At 53.0% G+C, this 25,050-nt stretch overlaps 9 protein-coding genes across 9 annotated transcripts; 3 read left to right on the plus strand and 6 right to left on the minus strand.

Annotated features, from left to right (window-relative positions):
* Positions 1–1,210: 1,210 nt before the first annotated feature.
* Positions 1,211–1,848, minus strand: Mkl2 (MKL/myocardin-like protein 2; the record flags this gene model as incomplete). Its single annotated transcript, XM_032030698.1, has 2 exons — positions 1,211–1,434; positions 1,713–1,848. 2 exons carry the CDS (start codon positions 1,846–1,848, stop codon positions 1,211–1,213), a joined length of 360 nt encoding a protein of 119 aa, XP_031889637.1.
* Positions 1,849–3,069: 1,221 nt separating this feature from the next.
* On the minus strand, positions 3,070–3,501 carry CGGC5_v011919 (uncharacterized protein; the record flags this gene model as incomplete). The annotated part of the gene is made up of 2 exons (XM_032030699.1): positions 3,070–3,136; positions 3,194–3,501. 2 exons carry the CDS (start codon positions 3,499–3,501, stop codon positions 3,070–3,072), a joined length of 375 nt encoding a protein of 124 aa, XP_031889636.1.
* Positions 3,502–3,829: 328 nt separating this feature from the next.
* CGGC5_v011920 (Vegetative incompatibility protein HET-E-1) lies at positions 3,830–5,581 on the plus strand (the record flags this gene model as incomplete). The annotated part of the gene is made up of 1 exon (XM_032030700.1): positions 3,830–5,581. One exon carries the CDS (start codon positions 3,830–3,832, stop codon positions 5,579–5,581), a length of 1,752 nt encoding a protein of 583 aa, XP_031889631.1.
* A 2,396-nt stretch (positions 5,582–7,977) lies between these two features.
* Positions 7,978–10,265, minus strand: CGGC5_v011921 (uncharacterized protein; the record flags this gene model as incomplete). The annotated part of the gene is made up of 3 exons (XM_066152618.1): positions 7,978–8,398; positions 8,524–9,737; positions 9,813–10,265. The coding sequence occupies 3 exons, from the start codon at positions 10,263–10,265 to the stop codon at positions 7,978–7,980; spliced, it is 2,088 nt and encodes a 695-aa protein (XP_066008046.1).
* A 1,071-nt stretch (positions 10,266–11,336) lies between these two features.
* Positions 11,337–13,351, minus strand: citE-1 (Short chain dehydrogenase citE; the record flags this gene model as incomplete). The annotated part of the gene is made up of 7 exons (XM_066152619.1): positions 11,337–11,438; positions 11,503–11,619; positions 11,669–11,729; positions 12,191–12,353; positions 12,407–12,482; positions 12,548–13,158; positions 13,213–13,351. The coding sequence occupies 7 exons, from the start codon at positions 13,349–13,351 to the stop codon at positions 11,337–11,339; spliced, it is 1,269 nt and encodes a 422-aa protein (XP_066008045.1).
* An 845-nt stretch (positions 13,352–14,196) lies between these two features.
* CGGC5_v011923 (putative amidase) lies at positions 14,197–15,876 on the plus strand (the record flags this gene model as incomplete). The annotated part of the gene is made up of 1 exon (XM_032030704.1): positions 14,197–15,876. One exon carries the CDS (start codon positions 14,197–14,199, stop codon positions 15,874–15,876), a length of 1,680 nt encoding a protein of 559 aa, XP_031889853.1.
* A 235-nt stretch (positions 15,877–16,111) lies between these two features.
* On the minus strand, positions 16,112–19,372 carry CGGC5_v011924 (uncharacterized protein; the record flags this gene model as incomplete). Its single annotated transcript, XM_032030705.1, has 4 exons — positions 16,112–18,103; positions 18,296–18,766; positions 18,951–18,984; positions 19,053–19,372. 4 exons carry the CDS (start codon positions 19,370–19,372, stop codon positions 16,112–16,114), a joined length of 2,817 nt encoding a protein of 938 aa, XP_031889850.1.
* Positions 19,373–21,455: 2,083 nt separating this feature from the next.
* On the minus strand, positions 21,456–22,733 carry PBK (Lymphokine-activated killer T-cell-originated protein kinase; the record flags this gene model as incomplete). Its single annotated transcript, XM_032030706.1, has 1 exon — positions 21,456–22,733. The coding sequence occupies one exon, from the start codon at positions 22,731–22,733 to the stop codon at positions 21,456–21,458; it is 1,278 nt and encodes a 425-aa protein (XP_031889851.1).
* A 317-nt stretch (positions 22,734–23,050) lies between these two features.
* Positions 23,051–24,902, plus strand: CGGC5_v011926 (uncharacterized protein; the record flags this gene model as incomplete). The annotated part of the gene is made up of 3 exons (XM_066152620.1): positions 23,051–23,272; positions 23,332–23,914; positions 23,983–24,902. The coding sequence occupies 3 exons, from the start codon at positions 23,051–23,053 to the stop codon at positions 24,900–24,902; spliced, it is 1,725 nt and encodes a 574-aa protein (XP_066008044.1).
* Positions 24,903–25,050: the final 148 nt, after the last annotated feature.

Below are 25,050 nucleotides of genomic sequence, written 5' to 3' on the forward strand. Positions count from 1 at the left end.
GCATAGCAGTGTGTATATGTGCCTGTTTAGATTAGATTGGGGTTCGCGGGCGGTGCATTGGCAGCCAACAGCGTCTTCTTCAACAACACCTGGTTTCAAACAAATCATTGTTTTTTCCCCCAATTTCTCAACCTCCTTCCCCTTTCGGTTTCCCATAATTATGTTTTGCAGTTACTATTTTCGAAAGTGAATGCCTGTCCGTCGTGTGAATGACTTGCTTCGTTCTTTTTCTCGTCCCGTGCCTGTTTGACGTGCAGAATCCGGCTGCTGCAAAACATGTCCTCCGCCCCGTGGACCCTTGAGGTCTCAGTGGTCCCCTTCCTTGTTTTCCCTGCCAGTGAGTGAGCGAGGCCCCGAGTAAATGCCCCGAGGAGCTGGGTATGTACGGGCACTGCAACGCTGGACGGTCGGGTGGCCGGTGATTCGCTGCGGCGGTTGGATGCCCTGCATTACCGCAGTATGGTACTTTCATGCAAGGGCAGATGGCAGCTATGAGTGCTGGAGTGGCTTTGAGAGAGGAGAGAGACACCACCACGCCAGGCCTGGGCCCGCTGACCTGGCAGGCAGGGAACAACAGCTCCGAAGTGCAGGAGAGAACTGGGATAGATGCACTGGCTCTGGGATTCGGAGCAAGGCGATGAGGTCATGCGAATCCGACAGGGGCTCGTTCACATGTAAACGACCCTCGACCGGACGAGAGTGTTCCAAGAATAGACGGATGGGGATGGGTACGACGGGATGGATGGGATGGAGACCCTGAAATGTCATCGCATCTTGATTGTGTGCATCATGGTAGCATTTACGATAGGGCTGATGGAGACGATGGCGCGAGCATGCATGTTCGTGATTGAGTGCAGTGATTATTGTTTTTTGTGATATGTTGGGAAACAAGTAGATCAGCTAGCTAAGGATAACCATCTGCAAGGAAAAAGACGTCCCGCATTGCCTGGTTCCAGCGTCAATTCGACCTGTTTTTGGGTGTGATTCGGTTTGGATGTTTATTCATATCTCATCAAGGAAAACAAGGGACCCGTCCGCCTCCACATGTAAACTGCAAAGTGCGATTGATCCTACATCGTATTGCAAGTCATCCGCAGCGGCTCGTTGACGTCGCATCGCAATCGCAAGAGTGCCGGGTTTACTTCTCCACAATCTATCCCGTCCGCCCCAGTTCATGGGTAGTCATGATGAGGCTGTGAACGGGACGTCTTTAAGCACCACCCTCACGCTTGGCGTACTCGTCCTCGATGGCCTCGGCGTACTTGTCTTCAGCGGTGCGCGGGTCCTCCTTGAGCACGCCCTCCTTGACGAGCTCCTGGGGGTCGGGACGGTGGGAGAGCTTGTCGTTGAGGGAGTCTGCGCGCATGTGCATCTCGAGCTCCTTCTGGTGGGCGATCAAAGACGGCGCGGCGTTGGATGCGGGAAGGATGTTCTCTGCGAGGCGGGTTGTGGTCAGTCTCACTGTGGTCACGATGCTCAAGGGTTTACTAGTTGGGGATATCATGGGGTGATATTCATGATGCGCCGGCGGGTGGATGCTCTGGGTTTAGTGGTTGGGATCGGCGGGTGAGGCGGGCAGACGGGTGGTGGGGTTTGGAGGGAAGAGTGGTTGCAGGGGTCCGGTGGTAGTTCGAAAAAGGGGAAAACAGGGAAGTGAGGCCGTGAGGCAAAGGAGGCGAATTGCGAGGGATTGGGTGACGGGCGAGACTCACTCTCGACGAGTTCCGCCCGGTCGGGACGGTGTTGGAGGTGTGCCTCAAGGGAGTTCTTGCGGTCGCCGCGAGAGGGCGAGATGGGGGTCTCGTCGACGGCGGGTTGCTGCGTGTTGTTGGTGCTGTCGTCGGCCATGGTGGATTGGTGCTTTGCCGGGGTAGTTTGATGGTTCTTGGTTGTTTGGACCTTTGGTTCTGGGTTCGTATCTGCGGTCGAACGGGGCGAACTGTCTCTTGGTCGAGGGATGTCTCGCCTTGTTTTTCGGTGGTATTGAGATGTGCAAAAGCTTCTTCCGCCTTGCTTTCGTGGGCTGGACAAGCTGTATGATTCAGGATATCCGGTTGGTCGCAAGTGCAAGTTTGGTTCGCGATGGGTATGGGTTGTAGTGTCGATGTTGTTAATGTAGGCGGGAGGAAAGAGGGGCTGGATGGGAGGTGGTGGTGTTTTGTACTCGTTCGGACGTCAGCCACCTCGCTTCAGTCTGGAAAGCAACAATCAAGCCAGCAAGTAAAGCAGGCAGGTTGGTATGGCAATGGGCGCTTGCTGGCTCAGGCACAAGGCACATGGGACGGAGAGCTTCGATAGGTAGAAGCCAGTCCAGCAGGTCGAGAATGTGGTCTGTCACTCACTTCGCTGGGGGTCGGGAGACACTTTCGCGCAGAGAAGGGAAGCTGTTTGGCCGCAGCTGCTGCATAAGACCTGGTTCTACCCCGCCCGTGACCCTTGAGCCTGGGGAAAGCGCACCCGTGCAGGCGTTGCTGCCCCTCCCCATTGCACCACCACACGGCAAGCAGTGCCTGCCTCTAGTGCCTGCCCTGCCCAGTCCCTGCCCGAAGCTGCACTTTGTGCCTGAGGATCCTCAGCTCCATGATTGGGGAAAGCTGCCATGGCAAGCTCCCATTTGCTGAATTCTACTCATGGGATGTGTTTGTTTGCCATTTGCATCTGATGTTGCAGCTCCATCACCTCGGAGACGTCGGCTGCTTTGATACCGTCTGGTAAATGCCTTTATCGATTTAAACGACCGTTGATGCCGCTGCATGGAAAGCTCAGAAACATCCAATGCGACAGCTGCCAAAGCTCTCGGCCCGCGCGCCCCCTGATGACTCTGACGACGGATGACGTCTGGCGCACGGGAGACCCCCGGGCCCCAAAGCCACAAACGCCTAAGGAACCACGGAACCTAGCTCGCCCACGCCAATCTCGTTCCTCCACCCGTCATGCCACCAAGCTCGCCTCAACCCAGCTGCAGGACCCTGGGAGAAACCACAGACGCGCAGCCTCGGTGATGGGATCATGAGGACCGAGTTGCCCCTTCACTTTGCGCTGCGCTACCCATCCCCTGGCTGCCTCGTCTCATGACCGCACCAGTCCAATGCCGATGGCCGTCACGACAACCACCCCGGCCGCGATGGTTCCGCCTCTGCGAGTGTCATCATGTCAGCGAGCCCGGTCTCATTTCGCTAGCCAAGCTACTCACAACTTCGGCCCTTTTGCTTGCCAAATGGCCACGGCGTCCCAGACGCAGAGGATCGTACCAGCGAGGATCACCGTTCCCATCTCCGGACCCTTGCCCTGCCGCGCGAGTGCGAACAGCGCTGCTGCGATTGCCAGGTCCCGTACTCCGAGGAGCGGCACCAGTCGCCCTACCGCGTCCGACGGCGGGAGCCCGAAGAACTCATACCCCGCCCGGTACGGAAGGAGGACGTCCAATGCCCCGAGGGCCGCGTAGCTTGCTGCGACAGACAGGCCAAGAGTCCGCCACGTCGATGCTTGGAGGGACGCCATGGTGAATGATGCTTCAACTGTGTTTTGCTTACTTTTGTGATGCTATGATCCAGGAAAACTCGGTTGCTTACGGATAATCTGACGGACAAGCTTCTGCTGACTTTCCATCAGGCTGTCATCCAGCTCCATCTGAACCGCTACTGATGATGCAGCCGCCTGTGGCCAATGACAGATGCAGCAAGATGCGCGACAAATCCGTTCATCTTGGCTACCAATGGGGGTGCTTCGCTTTCCCACTGATTCCAACCGCTAGCCTGATTGTCAGCTTTCAACATCCACAACCAAGTGGGCGCATAACCGGCGAGCTTGTCCTTGAGAGCGAGACAACATGAGGCTTCTTCACACCACGACGCTCGATCTCAATGAGTTTATCGGCGACGTTCCTCCATACGCCATCCTCTCTCACACCTGGGAAAATGACGAAGTGAGTCTCCAGGACTTGTCAACCACTGCTGGGCGGTCCAAAAAAGGGTTCAAGAAGATCGAGGCATGCTGTGCACAGGCCCGTCGCGACGGTTTTGACTGGGCTTGGCTAGACACGTGCTGCATCGACAAGACATCGAGCGCCGAGCTCTCCGAGGCCATCAACTCCATGTTTCGATGGTATCGGCAGGCCAGAGTTTGCTACGTCTACCTGAGCGATTTACCATCTCAATATCCGGGGGATGTCGATCGCCGACAATTTCATAGTGCCAAATGGTTTACCCGAGGATGGACTCTTCAAGAGCTTATAGCTCCCAGGGCTATCGAATTTTACGACCAGAACTGGGAAGAAATCGGCACCAAGGCGTCTCTGCTCGACTTGCTACACGATAAGACGGGTATTCGGCTCGACATATTAGACGGAACAACCACTCATACCGTTGTTCCCACCGGAGAACGTATGTCTTGGGCTTCAAACAGGGAAACCACCAGGCAGGAGGACCTGGCTTACTGTCTCCTGGGCATCTTCGGCATACATATGCCTCTGCTCTACGGGGAAGGCTCGCAGGCGTTCATCCGCCTTCAACAGGAAATTCTCCGTACATCAGAGGACCTCAGCATTCTGCTGTGGACAGGCCTTTCCCGACAGACAACCACATGCGGCGTTCTGGCAACGGCACCCAGTGCTTTCAAGGATATCAAAATTGTCGATCTCCAGGGCCACAGAGTTGGCTTTCTAGTGACTTGGAGGTGGAAATACGTGATCACGTTACAGCCTTGGTCGGCGGACATCAGTTGGCACCCCGATGTGCTCCTAAATACGCCCCCAACCATCACTAGCCGCGGTTTACATGTCCAGCTGCCGAGTACCCGGGTCAATGGAGGACGTAGGTGCTTATTGTGGCCAAAGTGCATGATTGTGGAAAGCCTCGATGGCGCCCGAGGATCGCTGAATGGATTTCTCTGCATTGAGCTGCAGAACTTCCAACCCAACACTAATTTGTCAGTGTCCAGACTGAGCTCGCCCTACATCTACTACATCCCACAGGCCGGAATCCGCTTTGACGACCCGCTTCCGATGTACCTGAAGATATCGGACCAACAAGTCGAAGAGGATTTCAGGGGATTGGACATGTTCACCGTCTCGCTGGAGGACAACGATCCGTTACGGATTGGATTTTGCAGGTCAACAATCCCGCCCGGCACTTTCCCAGGACTGAAGGCAGAGGATTATGGGCTCGAAGTTTTCAGGCTCCCCGAGTCGCACGCGCACCAAGTCGTTCTGCAATGTTCGGTGACGCACCGTGAGTCCCCTCATATTTACAGCAGCAAGGTCACCGTTGCCGTCAAAGAAGTTCCGGGAGAAGACCGCCTGGGCTGCTTCATCAACACAAACGACGACGCTCAAGCTTCGATTTGGGAGATGATTGGCTCTCATTCTACAGGACTCGACGACGCTAATTCTCAGAATGGTCCTCAGACCGATGATGAGGCTCGGAGATGGTCGTCGGTTTCCCAGTTGGTCGGCGCGGGTCCGTGGTCGGATCGGTGCGCAAAGAAACTCCCAGGTGACCAGTATGTACTGATGGCTGCCATTAAGATGTCAAGAGGCATTCCGGTGCTTGTCCTTAGGATCAAATCGCTTTCTGGCAGATGATAGCGGTTCTCAGATCACGGCAGTAGGCATTAAGCAGTCTCGTCGCAAGTAAACATCTATTTCTGCATGTGACGCTGGGCTAATGGTTAACCGCTCCATCATTCGTAATAATCCGCGCTCTAAACAACCCATTCCTTATTTAAACTAGACCAAGCGACTGCATCTAAGGCGACTCGGAACTGGATGACTCGGGCTCAACGTTAAAATCCCCGAGATCTTCCTCAAGCCCCGTGTTCGTTTGAGGCTGGGCTATCGAAGAAACTGTCTGCGGTGGTTCGTGAGGCAGAGAAAGGGTTTGTAGTCCCTCAGACAATAGGATAAAGCTGGGATGGGGGAGGGGCATACTTTGTCTACTCTGCGGCCAAGATGGCCAGCTATCTCTGGGGGGGTCTTCCGGTGGTGTGTCGTGCTCCAATGGAGTGTTTTGCGTGAGTTCTTCAAATGCAGAGCTTGCATGGAAGCTAGGATCGGCGAGGTCATCGTCGGCACTAGACTGAGGGGTGACTGAGTCATCGTTGAGTATATTCTCAGATGAAGATCCATGAGTTCGCTCCGGCACCGAGGGGCTAGCTGAACTCCCGTCATTTGAGGGATGTGGCGAACGGTCTATCTCCATGGACTCACCGTCAAGTTCGTCTCTCCAGATAGTCTCTGACCTCAGTTGAGGCAGATCTGACGGTACTGTAAAATCATTACTCGAGGAGGCATGTGCCTGAACTGTAGGCACTGCTGAAGTAGCCCCAGGAATATCGCGTGGCGGGATATTACCCTGAGTTGGCTGAACGGAAGGGCCCCCTCCGAGAGCATCGCTGTTTCTAGGTCATGTTAGTCAATCAATGGCCGCAAGCTTGGAAGTGACACATACCGTGCACTATCCTCGCGGCTTCGGAACCCTGTTTGATTTCTCGCGCGCGGAGAACGAGATCTTGAAACAGAATGAGGTGGGGGAGGCGTAGAACACATCTGTGAACCGTCCTGGCGTTGCTGTGTTTGGGTCGGCTGTTGTATATCTCTTGTTCGCGAGCGGCTGGTGCCGTCGACCGTAACGTCAACGTCAGGAGTCCAGTCCATAGCGTCCTGTGAAATCCCCGGCGGGTTCGGCGCAGGTATCTCCTGTGCTGCATTATTTTGGGCGGAGGGGATCGGTACGTTGTCATTTGTGGTGGCACTCGTCGATGTGTGAGCACCAGCCAAGGTCGGTAGCTCGGAAGAAAAGCCACGGCGTGCTAGCTGGGGCGCCTCCGAAGGCCTACTCTCGCCCGTCTGTCCGATAATTGACGTTTGGAGGGGGGGAAACTGGCCTGCATCACTGCTGAAGCTCGACGGAGACGTCAGACGTGCTGGCCGGGGAGAGCCAGGAGGTCTGAGGCCCGCTGGATCGGGAGTTGATCTCTGAGGGGGAAGAAGCACAGGAGATTGATTGCTCAGGCTGGGAGATCTGGTCGTGCCGTTCAGAAGTGGAGATGACCTCATCATAGGTGCAAGCCGAGATGTTCGACCCTGAGCTATCGGTGGCGAGGACCGAAGAACTGGTACAGGCGAACCAGGAAGTCTGCTGTTCGGTAGCTCGGAACTTGATCTTGGTGGAGGAGAAGACGAAGCAGGCTGGTACCTAAGGACCGCAGCGTATGATAATCGAACGGGCCGTGGTGCAGCGAGAGGTTCACTCGCGCCCGTTTGCTGGGAAGTGGATTGTTGAGCATCGAATGGAGCTGGTCTAGGCGAGCCAGGAAGTCTACTGTTAGGTAGTTCGGGAGTTGATCTTGGTTGAGGAGAAGACGAGGCAGGCCGATTCCTAAGGAATGCAGCGTATGGCCTTCGAGGTGATTGTGGTGCAGCTGGAGGTCCAGTCGCCCCCGTCTGCCGGGAAGTTGATGGTTGAGCATCGACTGGAGCTGGCGAACCCTCCAAGTCGGAGGACGAGGTAAGCTGATGTGACTGAGAAGAATCAGGCGGCCCATTCGTGCCATCCCGTTCGGAGCTGGAGGCGCCAGGAGACATTTTGAGATGTTCTTGTGTTAATAAAACGAGATGATACTGATGCGAGATGGAGAATGTCAGGGGAGATAATGTGGTGACGCAGCGTTGGTTAGAGTTGTTGATGCTTTGGCGAAGACTTGCTGATGTTCGTTGAAGACTTGTTGACGTTCGGGGGAGACCAAGAATGACGTTGAAAATGGACAAGTAGTAGTCTCGCGCTCGAGAGAGGTACTATCCTGCGAGGCATCGATGGTTCTTTCCCTGACTCCGACTTATAAGGTTGGAACCGCCTTCCCACACCAAGTTCCAGAGACCAAACGCAGGAGGAGCCATGCAGCTTTTGGATCGAGAGTCACTTTCACTTACGAAAATCCAAGTTCATCGTAGTTGCCCCAATCATCTTATTTCTCCATCATCTACTTCCTAGCTAGAACATCTTTGATCCGAGCGGTTTCCTCTTCATGGCCGACGGCCATAATCGGCTGCCTCGACTCGTCGCGAATGAACCCGTACCTTATCCTCAACTTCTTCAGCTCATTGGTCAGTTCCGAGCCATCCAGCCAAGTTGTACTTGACGGAAGATCAATGTACTTCGAGTTCCGGATCGTCGTGGAGACGTAGCCGAGAATCTCAGGGCCGTGGGTCAAGTGAATGAACACGACGCTGAGAATGCCTCCAGCCAGGAGAACGACGGCAGACAGCAAGCAGAGTGATATCCACAGCTTTGAGATGACGTATGTCTCCAGCAGGGTCGACGACTCCCCTATGAAGGTGATGTTGGGCCGGAAAACGGCATCCGCTTCGGCGCTGGTGTTTGCAATCGTGCTGGAAACTTGGCTGAGGGTCAGATACGTGTTAAGCAGCTGTCCAAATCGTGCGCCGACTTTCGAAGTGTCGAGCTCGTCCATCAATACTGCCGTGCCAGACGAAATGTTTCGTAGGTCGGGTCTTTGAGATAGTACAAGGTCGGGTCGATGAAGCCAGTCATATCCCTGCCTGTGGCGACGGGCATCTCTCCGGCGAAGAAGTCGAACGATCGAGGGAAAGATAGCTGGGTGATTTGCTCCGGCGCATGGATCTTTTGTGACAATCGCTGCTCGCTGACTCGGCAAGATCGCTGGCCCGCGGGGTACGAGCAACTGACGCGTGACTCGACGTACTTCTGGGTGATGTCGCAGCTGATCTCTAGATTGTCGCGGTTCTTCTTGGTGATTTGGGGTTGCGCCAGAGCCATTCGGAGCAGAAATTTCGTCGGACCTGCGTCGATTCCGGTTTCGTTGGAGAATACGGCCAGGCTTCCGTTGTCTGCATATGCTGGCATCCAGTCCCATCCCTGTCCCTCCTTTCCGTGGGTTATCCAGTACAAGTCAACGAACCTGTCAATGGCAATTCCCCATTGAGTTGAGATGTAGCCTCCGGAGCCTCGTTGGTAGTCGTATCCTCGCCATGTTCCATTAGGGTACTCCTCAGTCATATAATCGGTCGTCACGTTGGCCTTGGCCGTCCTGTTTGCAGTGCCCTTGGCGATATCCGAAGCGGGAAACTTGGTAGCGTTTGGGCACACGAGGCGGATGTAGCTCGACTCCAGCGAGAAAGTTGCGTTTCCAGTTCCAGCATAGTGGACTGGAACACCTGCTAAGGACGAGTACTCGACCTCTTCGGGGTTGTTCGAGATGCTCCTCCACGTACTATCTGCATCCGCACTCAAGTAAGGGATTCTCACGTTCCCCCACAGGTCCATGGCGTCGATTTTGTTCGCCTTCGGTGTTCCGACGAGGATCGTGTACAGTGTTGCCAGACTCGCAAGCTTCGGTCTGTTCAGACTGTCGACGACGCTGCTACCCTGTCCCGACGATACGCCATCTGCGAGAGGCGCTTGCGTGTCGAAATAGGCTATGTCGACGGGACTCGGGTCAGGTACCAGACTCGTGTCCATCATGCGTAGGAATGCTTGTGCTCCTAGGGGTGAACACGCCCAGACGAGGAACAGTCCAATAGCGACGAAATTCAGCGTTCGGAGTTGGAAGAGGGTAATGACAGTTGAGCCGACGGTCCTGCTACCCATTAGCTGCTCGAGGAAGCCCATAGTGCCTCCCTTCTCAAGCTTCCATCGAGCAGCCTCTGACATCAAACGGCCAATAACCGACGCAAAGAGAATAGGGAATGCCGTGGCAAGCTATGTTCAAATTGTCAGCATCATCATACCGATAGTCGACTCTTCTTTCGTAATTATGACGACGGCTATACATACCACGGTGATTGCGTTCTCCCAGGCTGAGAGATTGTCTCCAACTTGTGAGCCGTCAAGGCGCCATACTAGTACAATGAAGACGATGACAGCTAACGGCAAAACAACGACAGCGAAGTCGGCGAAGATGGTGGGCGCCGTGGCATTGTAATTTCTGCGGCCTGAGATGTTGCCGTTGGCCTGGTCATCCGTGGCAACGGGCTTGTACGATCTTGTCTGATTCTGCCCATCAACAGAGACTAGCGGGTCGTTGACTTCAGCAACTTGGGCCTCAGGGCCGCCGGTGCGCTTGACGCGGCTTTCCGATGACGGCCGCTCCGCATCAGTCGGCCCCAGTCGTGTCTCCGATGTGCGCCGGGAGAGATTCGGTGAGACCGGTGAGACGCTGTACTGCTGGTCTCTCATCTGAGATTGCGGTGAGGGGTCCCTCGAACTCGGATGAAGGTTGAACGCCATGTCGGATGCTTGCAACTCCTAGCACTATGCCCGAGTTGGTGCTGACATTGGGAAACTCCAGCCTCTCGACTTGGCGGGGAGGCATGGAGGCTTTTAGCTTGTGTTCTGCTGACTTCGTGCTCCATCACACCAGACGATGATCTACATAAGCGGCGGAAGGATCCTTTGAGAAGCAAGCAGGCGTCGAATCAAACAGCGCACCCGTCGTTGAATGTAACCAGCAAAATGTAGGGGTGTGCAAGGCAGCCGCCAAGACTCGCTTCGGTTGTTGCCCCCCTGTAAATATGCCCGTCTGCCCCTGGTTGAACCACTCACAGCGCATACCTCTACAGCCCTAGCATACATGTGTGTGAGTGAGAGCCTCTGAACAAAAGTTGCAGTGGGACATTCTGCCAGAACGGCAAGAGGATCGTTGCGACTGAAACACAATGATCAGGCTGTGTTAGGCTGCATTTTCCCATTGCTAGGGTGCAATTACTGTAGGACAGACAGGCTGCAAGTCGCGATCCAATCAATTTTCGAGCACGTTCTCTTTCCCGACTGTACCCGGCGTAGGACTTAGTAGCCGTGGGCACATCAGAGGTCTTGACGTGGAGATTGGAACGAGGTGTTCAACTGAACAGGGTGGGTTGCAATGATGCATCCATTGTGTCCAAGTCATGGTCATGCTTAAAAGCTACCAAGTAGTTGGGTCATGACCAGAAGACTTAGAAGCCCCGTTTCATACGTGGATGCCTTCGATTAAGATACATTGGAATTTGACGATCATTGGGTGAGCAACTCACACCGACACTAACCAGGGCTCAACACATGAAATGTTCTAAAGGGTTGAGACTTTTTACTACATAGGTAACCTCATCTTCAATCAAAACACTCCATCATTCTAAAGCACTCCTGTGCTAATTAACCAGGGAAGCCCAATAAAGACCCAGATCATCATGAAAATGGCTAGCGGTGCCGCTGCAACTGAGTTGAAGCTTTCGAGAAGCTCAAGAACATAGACCACGAGAGGTGTTATCATCCATAGCAACGATTTTATCGGCTTGTAAATGAAAGTCATAAAGACCTTTCCTAACCACCGGAACCAAAATCGCTCCTCTTTGGCAGCTTGTTCTTCTTCCGGTTGTTCCGCGGGTCCTGCAGCATGCTGCGATTCGCTGATAGTTGCATTTCCTTTAAAGGTCATGAATTAGTCTTAATCCGGACCGGCATGAAGCAGCTAAATGGGGAAATATACCGAGAAGCCGTGCATCTCGCTGCCATCGTGGGCCGGCTGGTAGGGTAAATATCCCTCGCTCACGCCTGGAGCCCTGCACGTCGTGAGTCCGGCCCTTTGATCTAAACATGCCGCGTTCTAGATGAATATGAGCGATGGGTTGCTTGCAACACTCGGGATTCCAAACCTTAGCAACGTCTGATGTTGATGCTCGTGAGCGGCTGATGTTGGGAAAAGCTACACGCAGCCTGATGTTGTTTTTTGAATGCCTTGCCAAGGCCCAGACGGCACTGCGGCTCGGCTGTCTAGTATGACATGCAGCCAAGCGAGACAATGCTGACATGCCCAACAATCGGGTCTTTTGAGCAGGCTTAAGAGAGCGGCTATCTAAAACCCGATCTCGTAAGCTAATCTTTGGAATTGGACCCTCAAGGGAATCATATCTCGTAGACTCGCCGAGTCACGAATCTACGAGTCACCAACACTGGGAAGGATTCCATGGTTTATTAAAGCAAGTTCGTGTGCTGCATGTGAGCTGCAGTAGAGTGTGCCAAGAATCACACTTGTCGTACAATAAATGATTCAATTCCATCGAGGACTAGTGTCATCTCATTACATTTGGACATCATCAAAAGGTTCTTGTTATTTCATGCGCCCCTCCAATACCAACATCGAACTACATTTAGCCTTATTTTATAAGCCCATGCACTTGAACTTCAACAGATTATTCTCCACAATCTCTTTCTCCATGGTGATCAGCTTTGGCATATCCCACATGCAGCTAAGCCATCTTCCACCAAGCCACTCCCTCTTCTGACTGGTAAGATAGGGGATGGAATGGGCGGCAAGCTCTGGGGTATCGGTCATCCTGACTACTCGAACGTCAGCATATTCTGTCCAAAAAATAGAAAATCGACCTTCTTACATTGTAGCTTCTCGGGTAGATTTGACGATAAGTCGGTCGGAATACCACCAGGGTGGATGGAGAATGCGAGAACCCCCTACCAGTTGCATCGTCAGCCTCGGCCGTAAGGTATAACGCAGATTCGGGCTGCATGAGACGTACCTGACCACCATACTCATCTTGAACGAACTCGGTAAAGCGTATGAGGGCGAACTTTGACACATGGTATGCACCTCCGCCAGCCCCCATGAAGTGCGCCGCAACTGAAGACATGTTGACAATCGTCTTGTCGCCGCCCTTGAGCATTAAAGGCAAGAACGCTTTGGTGACTCTGTACGTGCCCCAGTAGTTCACATCCCATGCTTTCATGTACTCGTCATCATCCGTGTCCAGCAGCAAGTTGAATGGGGCCATGTAACCGGCGTTGTTGACCAAGATGTCCAGCCGCCTCCATTCGGTCGTTAGCCTCTCCGCTGCCGCTCTTACGCTGGCCATGTCACTGACGTCCATCTCGAGGGCAAACACTGTGGGCTCATCTCGCCCAGCGTTCTTTGCCGCTTCACGAACAGCAGCGACAGTAGAAGAGACGTCTGATCGAGCAGCTACCGCGATATGAGATGCGCCGGCTTCGGCGTAGCCGATCGCAATGGCTCTGCCCAGTCCCTTGCTGGCACCCGTGATGAGAACAGCTTTCTCGGAGCAGTCTGATGAAGTGAGTGGATTGATCTCTGGGTACGTGTCGTGATGGATCACATCTCCGGTGAATGTGTCAACTGCAGGCTGTCAGACCGATTGAGCTAGATCGGAGACGAGGTCTAGAAGCATACCCTTGCGAGGAGGGAGACCGGTGGGCCCCGCGGGAGTGTTTTCCGCCATGAGTGGAGTCAGGTTCAGTTGAACGAGCGTTCGTTTGATCTCTGTTTCGACGTCTTCTTCCAGGAAGAAGTTGTAGATTTGGTTCAACATCTTGGCCGGTTGCGAACCTTCGGCGGGCGCTAGTATCGGAATGCCGGACTTCCCCACGCTTCAGGGGCGGGAAGCGCTCAGGCGGAACAGGCGCTTTGTACCACACCTCAAGCTGGCAAAATGGCGGAATCTTGCTTTGCCGAACGCATTTGAAATTGGATCTCATGATACTTCAAATGGGAGATGACACGGGCTTTTCAAGACCGCGCTGTTGGGCTTGCTTACCACCCCAGGATGGGCGTAAGCGAGCGCATCCCAGCCGCTCAGCATTTGCCAGCGAATACACTGTGGAGCTGACCGCTGACTCTACTTGGTCAGCGGGGCGCATATCGCGTGTGCAGAGGATGCTCATAAAACCATGGTCGATTGCAGCATTCCCAGTATCATCCGGTGAGAAGCGGTGAGTGCCGGGCAAGCCGGGTTGCTGCCGATCAGAGTGCATCGACTGTTACCGTGAATCCGGGGCCGGTCCGAGAAGAGCCCCACTGAATCCGGGGTTTCCTCCGAACATGCATACCGAGTCATCGGCGGCTTTCAGGGTTGTATTTTGATCTCCAGCAGCTTATCAAGATTCAGCTGTTCAACGATCTAGCTAGATGAGGCAGCTACATTCAGATGCAAGTGAGACAAATACCCCACTAATCGCACGAATCCCCTTGCTGGATAACACGAGATTGCTGACCGGGATTGTAATCCTCCGAACCTATTTGAGGCTGGCGTCAGCCTAGAAGAACGTGTCCATGGATATCGCGATTACATCTGCACGAAGCATTGTCTGACATTTGAGTATGTCAGTGGTTCGTGAGACCAAATCTCACATCAGTTGCACTTAAAACACCAAAAGCATGGCATCATCTTGGATTGCCAAGGCCGTCTCACGCCTTTTGTGTTCGGTGTATGCAGCTTCATTCTGCCGACAGCCTTCAACTGCCCAGTTCCCGCCTCTTCTAGACGCAACTTTAGATGATCTACGCCAAGGGCTCGACAGCGGCCTCTTCACTAGTGTTGACTTGGTGAATGCCTACGTTGCTCGCATTGATGAGGTCAACGATGACCTCCATGCAGTCGCCGAAATCAACCCTGATGTAGTCTCCATCGCTGCTTCTCTAGACCGAGCTCGGGCGCAAGGCGGACCTCTTCTTGGACCTCTGCACGGCATCCCAGTTCTCCTGAAGGACAACATTGCGACCAACGACAAGATGAATAACACTGCTGGCTCTTTCGCGCTCGTCGGAGCAAGAGTCGGCGAAGACAGCACCGTAGCGGACAAGCTCCGCAGAGCCGGTGCGGTCATTCTTGGCAAGGCCACCATGGCTCAATGGGCGACGTGCCGGGGTACGAACTCCAGCGCTGGATGGTCTGCTCGAGGGGGCCAGCCGATCGGGGCGTACTATCCAAACCAAGATCCGCTGGAGTCCTCCTCAGGAAGTGGTATCGCATCTTCAATCGGTCTCGCGTGGGCTTCGCTTGGAACGGAGACTCTGGGATCGATTACTATGCCCTGCGATGTCTCCAATCTCGTGGGGATCAAACCCACTCTCGGTCTCGTCTCACGGCACCTCGTCATACCCATTACCGAGCACCAGGATGTAGTCGGGCCGATGGCTCGTACAGTGAAAGATGCTGCGCATTTACTAGCAGCCATCACGGGTCCGGATGCTCGAGACAACTACACTTCAGCCATACCGTTCACCAAGACGCCCGACTATGCTGCAGCTTGTGTTGACTCAGGTCTCCAGGGGAAACGAATTGGTATCCCGAGGCATCTGTTCAAAGACCTCCCTTGGCCAAATACCAACTACTCCATCTCAGTTTTCGACTCTGCGGTGGATGTTCTGAGATCTGGCGGAGCTGAAATCATCGACAACGTATGGCTTCCCGTGGGCGACCATGTTACACGTCTGCTCAATCTGTCCAGCCAGGTAATGGGCGCAGACTTCCTCGCAAACCTCGAAGAATACTTTGCAAAGCTCACATACAACCCTTACAACATCACCACGGTCGCCGAGCTTCGAAACTGGACGCAAAGCGACCCACGCGAAGGCTATCCGGAACATAATACTGAAGTCTGGGATAGAGAACTCGCCAGAGGCGTTCGTAACACCGATCCCCTCTTCTGGGAGCTTTACACCGAGAGAAAGTATCTTGCTGGTCCATTGGGGTACGCCGGGGCTTTGAAGAACCATTCGCTGGACGCCCTGGTACTTCCAACGAGATTTGTCCTGGGTCCCGCCGCGCTTCTGGGCACGCCGGTCATAGCTGTTCCTTTCGGCCGGCACCCAGATGACACACCGATTGTGAAAGATGACTTCGGCAATCTTGATGTCTTGGCACCGAACTTGCCTTTTGGTATTGGTTTTGCTGGAGCAGCGTTCAGTGAGGAGAAGTTGATAAGCATGGCGTATGCTTTCGAGCAGAGAACTAAAGCTCGAACTGCGATCAAGCCATACATTCAGCCAAGGACTGAGTTAGGAGATATTGTACAGTCGAGGGAATGGCGAACGAATCGGCTGGATCTGGTGTAGAGGAAGAATCTACTCTTTGGGTGATCGCCCAGGCGATCGGTAGGTCTTCACAAGAATTTGATACCAGACGACGTGCAAACCCCCGGTATCAAAGTAAGGTAGGAAACGTAATCAATTTTCAAATCTGCATATTTGTATTCATATCTACACACAAATGAGAAAACAAGTTTATGGGGTATCCACCAGTAACTTCAAATCCACCCAGCAAGCTTACTATAAAACGACTGAAAACGATCTATAGAGCAGAACGAAGATACTGCACCACTTTGATATGACTCAGTGCCACCGAGCTCATGCCAGACGCCTTCAAAAGCGGTGGGTTATCATCAAGATACTTCAGTCCTGAGACGACACTTTCTTTCAAACACTTCTTGGCCTCTCGGAGTGCAAAGTCGAATGCCGTACGCCCCTTTTCGTCTGTAGCTCTGAAGTCTGCTCCATGCTTCTTGAGAACCTGGAGTACTGCTAGGGGCTCGAATCTTGAGACGGACCCGTCAACCCAGGTTCTTACGACACCGCACACCGGTGGCAGTAGCAGTTCATCTGAATCATGTGACTTAGATCCCCGGAAAACACCAAAAAGTGAAGTGCTCGACCGTTTATTGTTTGGAGGTTGCATGGGCTGGTCGGCTGCTCCAGGCCCCCCTTTTTCAAGAAGCGCTTCATATACTGGCAATCTGTTGTACCTCCACATGCCGTGCGCCGCCCTCAACAGTTGTAGAGCTTGTTTTTGTGACGCCTTGTTAATAAGAGTGGTCACGGAAGTGTTGATCTTGGAGACTATCTCCCGGCCTTGAGGATTGCACGGCGGGAACGCAAGCAACCCTTCACACGACGGCTGACTTAGATCCGTGACATCAAGGGATAGGAGGAACTCAACAACCGCTTTCTGACCAAAGGTTGCAGCCATCCACAACGGTGTTCGTACAATACGCCTGGCCTGATCAGATTGGTCCGCATTCTTCTGCGGCACGAAGAACTGCTCAGGCGTGTTGACCAGAGCGCCGAGCATTCTGTCGTGGGGGCTTCCGAGCGTAAGCAGGAATTCAATCTCTTTCACGCAACCGACAGCCCCGTCCCTCCCTAGCCATTGGTCGGGTATAGGATCTGCTATAGAGAAGAAGGATAACAATGAATAGCAAGGCAAGTAAGAGCCACTTGATGCTCTGAACTCGGTCCAGGTGTCAGCCGGTTTTTGGTGGAATGTGCAAAGCATATCCGGGGTCTGAGGTGTCAGGGGCAAGGCTTTCATGTTGACCATCTCAATGATGTTCCGTCGAATACAGTCAAAGCAAATTTGACCAGCCTTTTTGGGCTGATTAGGGTACCATTTTGCGGAAAGCGCATCGACGCAATAATTCTTTCGCAGAAAGTCGGTTCCCAGGTCAGCCGCCGCTCCCACGTCAGTGATAGCCATCTCAACCATGTCCCGGTATAACGCGTGAAGTTTCTGGGCCGGGTTAGAAGAGCTCACCGAGATTTCGCCAATGGACGCTGAGGCCCTGACGGTTCTCTCGGGCCCCTCTGGCAACATGTCTTTCCAGATGTCTTCATCTGGGTCCATTGTCTTGCGACAGACGTCAACCATAAGCGACAAACAAGCGAGGGTTCTCTCGTCATCACGGCTGCGGACCTCCATGTTCAGCTCGATGGCTTGCATACAGTGAGACTTTGCATGGTCTAGGTCCGACTTGAGGGCGTACGTCTCAGCGAGCAAACGATGGACGTCGCTCGTTTGTGCTGGGTCGAGCTCCTCCCTCTGTGAAAGGCGACTTAAGATGAGGAGAGCTTCGTCCGCTTGGCTAAGCTGTACCAACGCAGTGGATAAGATCAGCCGGATGTTGATGTTGACATCGTCATATGCAAAACCCTTAGCTTGAGTCGTCCCATAAGATTGAAGTAAGCGAACCACCCCGCCAAGGTTCGGTTCTGCGAGTAGTATTTCGGCCTGAACTAGGCGTTGAGCGTCAAGATGAAGCACAAGACTGGGATACCTTTTGCATAGAATCTCGGCGTCTTTACTGTTGGGATCCGTTTCACCGAGAGCTTTAGCAAGCATGCGGATCAGACGAGGGTCCTTTTCAGACCCAGGCTGACCATCGAGCACTCTAACAAGATGTGGAATAGCCTTGGAGAATTGGTTGCTCGTAATCATCTGCTCCGCATGCTTGATCCGTCGCTGGTTGAGTTCATCGGCAAGGCTTTGGCTGCTGAAGCCCGTCGCTTTCTATGTCAATGAAGTGGCCTCTGAGATTGGTGCAGTGGATATGCTTCCGGCTCGGGTTGATGCGGTGTCCGATAGAGATCTGGCATCGTCGCCGTTGACGTCGATTGCCCAGTCTGAGATTTGCCAGTGCCTATCTCCGTGTATATATGGACCGAAGGCCAGGCCAGCACTGAGCATTTCGCCAAAGTCTACCTCTATGGGGGCAACAGAGTAAGGACTTCGTCTCGTGCGGACTGTCGTGTTCCGGGAAAGAGGGCTCATCGGGCCGGACAACATGGATTTGGCATCCAGGGTTGTGGCTGCGTCCTTGATGCTGCCGCACAGTCCTTGGGTTGCCATTATCATCGAGCGGGTTTCTTCGAGCATTTCCATGTCAATTTGCAGGTCTGAATAACCTGTTCTCGAAGCTGTCTCTGGCACATTTGTATCCTGAGGTTCGTCTAGCTGGAGTCCGACCAGAGTGCTGCTGACGCGGGACAGGCGTTCGGCAGCAGTTGCTGAAGATGTCAATGTAGCCATAGAAGCTTGCCGGGCGCTGAAGGAAGTTTGTGATCCTTTGTTTTGATCCGCCAGTGCCTCTTGGTTGCTGTGATCATTGGCACCACCGTGTTCGGTCTCCTTGAATTTGTTCTGCTGGATGTGTAACTCCTGGGCCATCAATTCCTGCTGATGTTCTGTTGTTGCCGTCTCTAAGTCTTGCATTCTTTTAGCGAGATCTTCAACCAGCGTTGGAATCTTCGCCGTCGTAAGCGGATTATTGCTCGCAGCTGCGTTTTACCTAACACAAGCCGCCTTGTTAGCGACGAAGGCCGTCTGGTCTGAAACCTGGAATAGACAAATGACATACCCTGAATGTACTGTAACCGGAAGTTGGAGTGCCCCTATGCAAGTTGCGATCTGCCCCCTTAGCGCATGGATTTGATCATCGTAACGCTGAAAACGTGCGTACGTCCTCACGGCGGTCGCCCATGATCTATCGCGGTGGATCTTGACGAAGATGTCGGAAAGCCGCGTGTACGCGCGATCGCATGATTTGATCACCGGAACGAGCTCTGCGTACCGACAGATATGCTCGCCAAAAGTCCCACTGGAGATGCAGTTCTCTAGCAACTTAAGATGGAACCTGGTAGCCTCGAGCTGCGACTCAATGTCCTCGATCCTATCATCGATGCGTCGGATGTCATGATACGCGCTGCTGGTAACTTGAACTGTCTTTGAGAGAGCGACCACGAGCTGAAGCACGGCGGTGGCACCGCCTATTACTTCCATCTTCGCATATGATGTTCATAAGATTGCTTAGGAGAAGCCATGGCCGTTTCCCTTGATAGATAATGCCCATTTGAAATACCAGGGAGAGCTGACGTGGAAGGAAGCCGGGTCTGGGGGCTTGGTCAGGCTGCAAAGGGGGCTATCAGCTATCTGTTGGGAGCATTCTGCTTGCATTCCAGATCAGGCTCTGTCCCGCGTTGGAGCGAACCATTGATTTTCTCTACTGCGCCGCCACACCATGCTTGCGTCAGACAGGGCAGGATCTTGCACTATTCCTCTTTTCGAGAAACTGGTGACGTTCAGGGTTAGTTTTAGAAGCTGAGTCCTCGCTAAGGGCAGACACTCATGCATCTTGAAATTCTTTTATATAGGGGCCGATGAACTCATAGCACGTTTATGAGTCTTCAGTCATGGTGCATGTCAGGATTTGCCTGGCTTTCACCAAAATGAAGATAATTAAGTACTGTATTTAGTGGTACCTCGAAAGCACATAAAGGACAAAAGAAAAGACAGTTAATATCACATCCCGCTGAATGAACATGAACCCTAGCATTTTGTAACCCTCTCCGATTCTCATATTGATTTTCGTCGCTCCCAGCCGGGAAGTAAATGTCCGAATCCGCCCCTGATCTTTAAACATCTTCAAGACGTCAACCGCGATGGGGTCCAAGTCCCATTCGGCCATGTACCAAGCTTCGTCGTAATACGGGAAGCGCTGTTCAATATTTTGCGCTGATTCGCTGTCCTTTTCCAGGCCGAAAACAGTGCGTATACATGCCAGAAGATCCACATGGTACGACATACCGTCGACGTGGTCCTGCAATAACCCAACAGTCAACTGACGCATCTGGAGGAGACTGACTCGGGGCTTTGTCAGGGTTACAGAATACGTGAACCTGTCCGTATAGCAGTTGTGGGGGTCTCCTTGGGATTCAACGGCAGTCCACCCATGTGGCAAGTCCGGGCGAATTAGAGCCGGCAGCTCCGTGACTTCTCCCATTTCCCTCAGTACTCCTTGGATCATTTCTTGTGATGTAGCGCCGGCCAGGCTAGGATCTAGCAGCACTAAGGTTCTGTGCAATAAACGGCCGTCTCGCATCCGGTCGAAATAGTCTATGGTGTCGTCAGAAATGAATCCTTCGTCTCGTGCTCTTTTGAGCCGCCGGAAGATTTGACTTAACACCGTAACCAGGGTAGCCGACCTGCAAGACTCTATGAAGTGCACAAAGATGGTAGTAAGGTCTCTTTTTGGCTTGAAGGTTTCATGAAAGCGGCTGTTTCGTGTCCACGGAGTTGTGACAGGAGCACCGAATTGCAACAGCAAGAGGAATCGATCAAGTCTCTCGGACTCGTCTAGCACTCCCGAAACCATCATGCTTGCCCATGTATGTTCTTGGGTATCCAGACTCGTCACCTCGCCTCTCCCAATAGGACCAGCGCAAAGCCACGCTAGAGTATGTATGTCGACGGTCGGGATTGAATGCAAGACCTCCTGTATAATGTTGCCTCTCTCTACTGCGTGACCGCGCCACCACTCTAATGGAACGCGGCTGCGAAAACGAGCGAGATAATAAAGCTCTTGGCGGTAACATTGGTTTTCGCCGTTCTTCTTCAGGTTTTGTACGGCCAATGACATGCGAAAGCAAAGATTCTTTGAATGGTCCCTTCGTCTTTCGGTTTGAAACACCTCAACACTTAGGCAGTTGTCATCTGCATCGAGGGCAACGGATGAAGCCGGCCCGGACTGGGTGTTGTCTTGGCTACTATCGTCATGGTTGTTTGCAGAGCGACAGCTTGCCTGCCCCGGTGATTGGCCATGGCCTGGCCACCATTCCAGTCTGTTGTACTTCTCTTTCACCTCGGGGCTTAGTTGAAGTCTTGTCCCTCGTGGCTCTTCGGCCTTTACATCGGCAGCTTGCTTGGGTATTTGGATAACGTTCCCTGTTTATGTTCGTCCCCACCAAGTGCGGCAACTAAAAAGCGTCCATGGCTCAAGGCTTCGTTGCGTGGGGTCCTTCATGGTGTCCTTCAGTACACGTGTTACCTGGGATGCAATCCACCGCTTGCATTTAGGAGATGAAAGCTAATTCTTTGTATGAATAGTGGTCTGTTCCACGTCTTCCAACATGTCCTGCAGTCTCGGGTTGCCAGAATGGTGCTTTCCTTCATGACAGAAGGAGCTCCATACAAGGAGACCGTAGACGTATAAGTCACATCGACGCAACTCATCAAAGCCGCGGACAGCATTCAGTTCCCGATCAGATGGCCGCCAGCCGTCGGTCCCCAAGTACGTTGCTGCTCGTCGTTGGCACTTCTGTTTCGGATCTGCTTCTATATTGTAGCTGATACCATCCGAAGTCGAGGATAAATCGCTGCCGTGCCCAATGGCGCACCCGAAATCGCAGAGTTTTGCTCTCCATCCACCCCCCACCCTGAAAATGAGGATGTTGTCAGGCTTCAAGTCACCATGCGTGAACTCATTCTCGTGGATGCTCTTCAGGCCCTGGCCAACGTCGATGCACAACATTCGTACAAGGGCATATTTGTCTTGCTCAGCGGGGATCCATGACCGCAGAGACCGCCATATCCGTCGGGATAGAGACAGCGGCCGACGTGTGCGGCCGCGCAGTTCGAGACCACCCTCTAAGCGCGCCTCGTCACTTTGTTCATCCAGGGGTATAGCGAAGATCTTCTCCAGGAACTGAGCCAAGTTCATCTCCGCGCGTTCGAAAACCAGAAGTGGCAGCTGTATCCCGCCGCAGCATGGGCTTGTAGGATTCTCGGCGGTATCGAGACATAACCCCCAACCAACGAGTCTAACAATGTTGGGGTGGTTTTGGAATAACCCAGGGGCTAGTGCCAGGACTTCGCATTCAGCAGCTCGAAACCGCCATGATAGGCTGTTCTTGTCGAACCGGTTCTGGTGAGTGCGATTACTCTTTCTTTCTAGGTGCTGCTTGATGGCGATACCGTCCGCAGCCCAGTTCTTCCGAATTGACTTGTGCACACCTCGATATCGTTTCGCTGCGTCGGCATTGAGCCCGCGGACATTTCCTTGGCCACCCTCCCCGAGCGGCTTGGAAAACTCTCGCTGAAGGCGAAAGAGCTGGGGTCCTGGAATACCGCTCTCCTGCAACGTGTCGATAAGACGATTGAGAATGGTTACAGGGTCACCTCCACTCTCCTGGAGAACCCTCGTGTGTCGTGTGCTGAATTCCGACGAGGACTCTGCTAAAGTTTGAGAATCGCCTGCAAGAGCATACAGTCTCCCGCGTCTTCCGGTTCGGTTGAGGGTGTTTGGACGGCGACCGCACCGTTGCTTGTCTGCAAGAAGACGCTCTTTTAGTGCATTACAGTCCATCCCGTCACGAAACATGAGCTGCGCCGGTCGTGGAATATCGTGGATCTAGGCAAGTGTTCTTCTGGAAGGCCGCTGGTTTGGGGGACGACAAACGGCGGATGGAGTAAGAGACACGAAAAGCTTGTCACGCCAGCATTGCAAAGTCAGACTGCATATGCGCCGAGATCCTCATACTGGAGACGCTGGCCGGGTCCCCACCGCCCATTGCGACCAGGGTGATCAGGCTGCAGGATGAAGAGGGGTACCTAGGAGCAACACGAGACCTTTGTTTTCTCTTCTGTCTTCTCTTGAGAATACAAGTCGCTTCAGTCCAGAAAATGGAACCAGTCGGTCTGGCTCTCGGCGTCGTCAGCGTCTTCAAGGACGCGTACTTGACCGCCAAGTTCATCAGGAACACAATCCAATCCATCAAGGGCTACGAAGCGGAGCAGTCTCAGCTACTAATGCGCTACAATGTCCAGATTTACCGCCTGAAGAATTTCTCACGACTGTTTCGCGATGCTGATAGCAACGTGGTGGACATGAAACTGCTCGAGACGGTCTCAGATATTCGTCAACGCGATTATGAATTCATCTGCAAGTCACTGAATATGCCTAGGAATACCTCAACATGGTAAAAGATCTGCTACTACAGCTAAAAAATGTCCTTGCCGAATACGCCCAGCACGCTGCGTTTCTTGACGATGATTACCAGCGGTTTTCGCCCTCAAGCCCTCAATTCAAATTCGATCCTGCCAAGGACTATCTCGAGATTGAAGATTCGCACATGGAGGATGTAGCGATTGAGCCAATCAGCAATCCCGATAACAAGAGCGGCAAACAAACTCGAGCAAAGTCATTATGGTGGCTGTTCGGAGGCTTCCGAGGTGGAAGAACGAGAAGAACCGCCCCGTCAAAGAAACTAATTTCTCTCCAAAGCCTCCCACCAGGCATGCAGTGGGTGTTCAAAAGAAGCAAGCTGGAGGAAACCCTACAAGCGTTTGAGATGTGGAATGAGAAGCTAGAGTCTGTGTACATTTCTCGTTTCCTGGTAGGCTTCGGATTCTACGACGAGAACAGAAAACTCCAAGGTCGGCTTCGCGCCGACGGTGATCAAGCTGTACACGTGAATATTTTTCAGGCCCATGTCAAGCTCAACGAGCTTGCCAACGATGACCCGAATTTCAAGGAGCCTTCTGGTGGTAGGAGCATCCCAAAACTTTTTCGCGCCGTTTCATGAGTAATACCAGAGACTGACATGGAAAAAAAGAGGTCTCATGTAGGGAGGCAGAAGACAGGATTTTCGAGGGTAGAATCCTCGTCGAGTACAAAACAATCTCCAAACAGCCAGAGATTGGCAATGGCAGAAACATTATCCAGCCCATGAAAGAGTTGTATGGTCCGCAGCTCGCCCGGCTTCTTCGAACAGCCGGGGAGCATTCTTTCCATACGTTACCTTTCAACTCGTACGCCTGGAACGCCGAAAAGACGCAATACATGTTTCTCTTCAATTATCCGTCAGACACATCAGGCCGTACACCCAAAAGCCTCCACGACTTCATGATGTCCAGCGAGCTCAAATATAAATTAGAGCTCAGGCAACGATTCTTTGTCGCGCAAACCATGGCCCACGCGATTGGGACCTTTCATTCAGACGGCTGGTTGCACAAGAGCATCAGGTCGCACGCGGTCAAGTTTTTCTTCTTTCCGGATGGCCATAAGTGCGACTTTGAGAACCCGTACCTCACCGACTTCGAGTTCTCGCGACCCCTGGGTGTCACGCGCCTGGCACCGCAGGCGATCGAAGTGGACTACGACGTGTATCGTCATCCGGACCGGCATGGGCTACCAGGGATCAGCTTTAGCAAAATGCACGATATCTACTCGCTAGGAGTCGTGCTCCTCGAGATCGGCCTGTGGCAGACAGCCAAGCAAATTCATGACGACGTGATCAAATACGAGCGGGAAGAAGATACCACTACGGGCTGTCTGGAACCACAGGAGATCAAAGAGGCTTTTCTGCAAGACGCAACAGAGAGACTAGCACAACGAATGGGTAGATCGTATCAAGAAGCGGTGATTGCATGCCTGGATGGTGATTGGGATGAGTTGGTAGAGCCTCGAGACTTTGCGAAGGAGTTCTATAAGCGTGTTGTACAGAAGGTCGATATTAAGGCCTTTGCCTCATAGACGAACTGCTAGTCGCCGGGTCATCTGCTTCGATGCCCGCATGTATTAGAAGGGAAATTCGGGATATGATATTGGAAGATTTCAATTTCGATGTGAGAGCTTTTCAAATATCGGTTGGAAGCAGTCTGCTTGCAATCCACATCAGACG

Source organism: Colletotrichum fructicola, assembly GCF_000319635.2.
Source record: "Colletotrichum fructicola Nara gc5 chromosome Unknown KSG_Nara_v1_contig07, whole genome shotgun sequence".
NCBI classification, from domain to species: Eukaryota; Fungi; Ascomycota; class Sordariomycetes; order Glomerellales; family Glomerellaceae; genus Colletotrichum; species Colletotrichum fructicola.